Source organism: Pyxicephalus adspersus, chromosome Z (assembly GCF_032062135.1).
Source record: "Pyxicephalus adspersus chromosome Z, UCB_Pads_2.0, whole genome shotgun sequence".
Classification (NCBI taxonomy): Eukaryota; Metazoa; Chordata; class Amphibia; order Anura; family Pyxicephalidae; genus Pyxicephalus; species Pyxicephalus adspersus.
Genome location: NC_092871.1, coordinates 352,439 through 357,257, shown reverse-complemented (window position 1 = coordinate 357,257; position 4,819 = coordinate 352,439). Strand labels below are relative to the sequence as shown.

Below are 4,819 nucleotides of genomic sequence, written 5' to 3'. Positions count from 1 at the left end.
CACCCCTGATCTCCTTATGGTCCCCCCGATCTCCCCATTGTTCCCCACCAGGTCTCTCCATCGCCCCCTCCCCCCCACTCTCTCTGTGGTCCCCCCTGGTCTCCTCATGGTCCCCCCCGATCTCCCCGTGGTCCCCCCCTGGTCTCTCCGTTGTCCCCCCATAGTCTGTCCATGGTCCCCCCTGCTCTCTCGGTGGTCCCCCATGGTTGGACGTCTCTTGTTGGGGTTTCTATTCGCAGTCAGTAAACATGAAGAGATGAAATGACTCCCATTGCTGTTATCAGCAGCTGCTCCGCTCTGACCTTCTGCGCTATCAGGTGACTCCAGGTGAAACAAACACAGCTGGGGCCACACCGGGCTCCTAATATTGGGCTACACAAGATCCAATCAGGTTGCAGCATGTTGGGTGGAGCAATCACATGATAATAAATAATGACCAAAATCATCCTGCAGCCTGAACTGTCTGTGCTGCTTGAGGAGCCAATGGGAGTTTTTGTCTCAACAGCAGTGGTGGATGTAGCCAACAGTGGGCTCCTGTGCTGAACTGACTTAGGGCCCCCATGGTGGCCCTTGTTGGCCTAGGAGGGTCCGGGGCCCTTGTGCAGTGCCACGCCATTCCTGCCTGAGGTTTCCAGTGATCTGGGGGTGGCAGAGGACATCCAATCAGATGGCAGCTGTCTTCCAGCAAATGGGCAGATCAAAGAATGTGATTGGCTGTCACACATCCTATCAGTGACCTTTATCCTCAGGAATATTGATCTCCATAAAGAATTAATTCTCTGAACTGCTGGTCATACATTGGCTGATTTATCACAAATCAGTTCCTGATCAATACATGACTGATCATTGATCGCCAATTCCCAATCAGCACATACAGTCGGTGTCAGTTGGTTTCTAACAACTTAGAAACCCCCTCTCTGTGTTGTATATGGGGGAGGGGAGCCATGATTTCCCATCAATATGAAGTAATTGGGGAAGCGATGAGACTGCAGAGCTATGGGGGGCTGAGGATGAACTTCTCCACAATACTCAGAGCTGTAGAGGTGAGCGGGGGCCTCCTGTAAAGTAGAGGAATCTCTGCGGAGTGACACCCAGAATGTCTCTGCCGCCCAATCAGACACATCGTACTGCCATGTGCAGAGCCAACAACAACCAATCAGAAACATGATGTCAGCAGTCTTATTGGGGGTCATGGGTTACTCCCTCCAGTGCTGCTGAGGATATGCAGATAGGATTGCAGCATGTGGGGGAGGGGTAAATCTTTTTATTTCCCCTATGGTGCCGGTTGGGAGATTTCCGATATGAAAACGATTTTCTTCCTCTTTTAGTTTTCTGGGTTGCAGAGGAGGCGGCCAATCCATCAGCTTCAATCCTGACAGCCAGGCAGGGAGCATTGTCAGACCGGGGTCACCAATGGCGGGCTGCGTATCTCAACCAATCAGATATTCATACTTCACCTGATTGGCCGGTCTGAGGATTGGGGGGTTTGGGGGGCCATGGCAGGTGACAGGTCCTCTTTCCTGCAGGTCCCGGGTGGAATGTTGTTGCGCTCGCAGACATTAGACAGACGCATGGCGCAGCGAGAGGAGGGAGACTCATCCATCATTCAGGTTTGAGCGCTGTTTATAGAAGACATTTCTGTGTGCAGAGGCCGCAGGAAGCCGGCGAATCCGCCATCTGCACCAATCTCATCATTAAATGCCCCATTATCCCCCGCCAGGAGGGGGCGCTGGAAGATGGACAGTACCCTCTGCAGTACTCCCCCCCCCCCAAAGTACTCCCCACAGTACCCCCTCCCCCGCAGTACTCCCCACAGTACCCCCTCCCCCAAAGTACTCCCATGAGTTGTCACACAGCTGTGGTTCTGCAGACCTGGACCGATCCCTGGACCCCGGTTCTTTCACTCGGTTCTGCCTGTCGGTGTACAGACCTCTCACTGCACAGCGTTTGGTATCTCAGAGAGGGTTTATATCTGAATTCTGGGCAAATAAACAAATATATATTACGGGGCCAATATTACCTGCAAAGTATTTCTATCCATTCAGTCCTGAGATTTACACAGCCCTGCCACACAGTAGACCGGAATATTTTCCATGTCAAGCCCCTCCCCCAGCTTGGGATTGGACAGTGAAAGAAGAAGCAGCAGACTGAAGAGCTCTTCTGCCTGCACTCTCCTCCTATGAGCACTGCAACCCAGCTCATGCAATACTGCCCCCTGCTGTAATATGCTGAAATCTGCAGCACAGGGATCTGGGGGTAATATTAAACTCTGTTATGGGGATCTAGAAATTTAGCAGAATCAACTTCCTGTGCCTAGGCACTCCTGTTCTGTACCCCCATAGCTGTATATCAGGTGACTTCCTGTGCCTAGGCACTCCTGTTCTGTACCCTCATAGCTGTATATCAGGTGACTTCCTGTGCCTAGGCACTCCTGTTCTGTGTCCTCATAGCTGTATATCAGGTGACTTCCTGTGCCTAGGCACTCCTGTTCTGTACCCTCATAGCTGTATATCAGGTGACTTCCTGTGCCTAGGCACTCCTGTTCTGTGTCCCCATAGCTGTATATCAGGTGACTTCCTGTGCCTAGGCACTCCTGTTCTGTACCCCCATAGCTGTATATCAGGTGACTTCCTGTGCCTAGGCACTCCTGTTCTGTACCCCCATAGCTGTATATCAGGTGACTTCCTGTGCCTAGGCACTCCTGTTCTGTGTCCCCATAGCTGTATATCAGGTGACTTCCTGTGCCTAGGCACTCCTGTTCTGTGTCCCCATAGCTGTATATCTGCAGCGTGGGGTCACCTCAGGCTCGGCCCCTCTGTTGGTGTCCCCATTGTGCTGCTCTCTGTTCTCCTTGCTGGAAGGGAAGCTGCACCTGAGGCAGATCCCTGCCCCCATGGGAGCTGAGAGATGGGGAGCAGATGAGTTGCGGGGTGCTTGCACAGGACAGGTCCCCTTTGCCCCCTATGTATCTGTTGGCAGTTGGTTGGCACATGGCGAGCAGTGCCCAGACGGGAGCAGACACTCGGCACATATATACAGAGCGCTGACAGATGATTGCGCCTGGCGGTCTCTGGTCCTCGTCTGGTCTACACGTCACCTCCCCGGCGTGCCAGAGACACTTTATCCTGGATGTCATCTCATTCCTCCATAAAACTCCCCCGCTCACCAAACGCTGCGTCATCTGTCTCGCCGCACGGTAATGCCCCGGTCTCGCATTGCTGGGCTGTCACAGGACGGTCACACCACCGACTCCTGCAAGCGGCGCTCTCCCTTCCTGGGGCAGCGGCTGGCGTTTCCCTGGCCATTGCCCACGCGGTGCCTGGCAGAGACAAAGCGTCAGAAGGCAGCGCTCTCTCCTGGCAGTCTCTGGTCGTCTCTCGCTGTCTCTCCTCCCCCCGGCTCTCTCTGACAGACACAGCACAAACTTCTGGGCAGATTGGGCGCTGGGTAGGAGCGATGCATGGCAGCGGGCAGAAGAGGAAGTCCTGACACAGAAGACAAAGATTTGGCAAAGTTTATGGGAGTGGAGAGGACAGAGGAGCCAGGTGCACAGCGGGCACATTCATCATACATTCACCACACATTCACAGAAGGAAATTTCTTATCTCACTAATGGTCACCCCCCTCCCATCTCTGGCCGCCGGCATGCAGCACTACTGTGAGAATTCCACGCGAGTCCACGCAGATGGCAACCCGGCCACCAGCACCCTAATGTTTGCCACCGGTGTCCTGGGCAATCTGCTGGCCCTGGGCATCTTAGGGGTCCACCGACGAGAGAGAAGGGCTCGGGCGTCCCCGTTTTGTGTTCTGGTCACCGGGCTCGCCGTCACTGACCTTCTGGGCACCTGCGTTCTGAGCCCAGTGGTCTTTGTGTCTTATGCCCAGCAGGCATCTCTCTTGGCACTGGGTTCCACACCGCTATGCCAGCTCTTTGCCTTCGCAATGACTTTCTTCAACCTGGCATCCATGATGATTCTGTTCTTCATGGCCTTCGAGCGATGCCTGGCCATCAGTCACCCCTATATCTACACCCAACATTGCTGGGGGCACCGCCTGGCAAGGGCCGCACTGCCAACCTCCTACGTTCTGCCTGCAGTGCTCTGCGCCTTGCCGCTGGTTGGGGTTGGTGAACATAAACAGTACTGCCCGGGTACCTGGTGCTTTATCAGGATGGTGGTCGGGGCCACTGCTGGGAACGGGGGCGCGCTGGCCTTCTCGCTGCTTTATGCCACCTTGACCGGACTGCTGATCCTCGCCATCCTGGTGTGTAACGCTTCTGTGACCACAAGTCTGTGCCGCATGAGAAAAGGTCAGAGGGCACGGAGAGGATCGCTCCGCAGGGGTGGAGCTCGGGGCTGGTTCCTCGGGGCTGGAGAAGAGGAGCTGGAACATCTCATCCTGTTGGTGCTGATGACCATCATCTTTATGGTGTGCTCTGTGCCAATGACGGTAAGTGCCACTCAGGGGGGCATGTGGTAGGTAGTCCGTGTCAACATCATGTGATCACTTAGTGTTTCAGGCTGGGACCCCAGAAGTATAACAACTTAAGGGACCCCATGGGGGATGATAGTAATGGAGTGTGGGGGGAGGATGGGGAAGCTAGGACAGCAGGTTAGGAAGCTGATTGTGTGAACACCATTATGTATAGAGAATGTCAGGAGAAAGCCCAGCACTGAGAGGAGAGAGCCCAGCACTGAGAGGAGAGAAAGCCCAGCACTGAGAGGAGAGAAAGCCCAGCACTGAGGGGAGAGAGAGCCCAGCACTGACGGGAGAGAGCCCAGCACTGAGGGGAGAGAGAGCCCAGCACTGACAGGAGAGA

General features: G+C 54.7%; 1 protein-coding gene across 1 annotated transcript in view; it reads left to right on the top strand.

Moving 5' to 3' along the window:
• The first annotated feature begins 2,283 nt into the window (after nt 1-2,283).
• The window catches only part of PTGIR (prostaglandin I2 receptor), a 5,135-nt gene continuing 2,599 nt past the window's right edge, over nt 2,284-4,819 (top strand). The window contains exon 1 of the mRNA XM_072430598.1: nt 2,284-4,449. Coding sequence (XP_072286699.1) covers nt 3,613-4,449 — 837 coding nt within the window. The 5' untranslated portion in view covers nt 2,284-3,612. The remainder of the gene's footprint in view (nt 4,450-4,819) is intronic.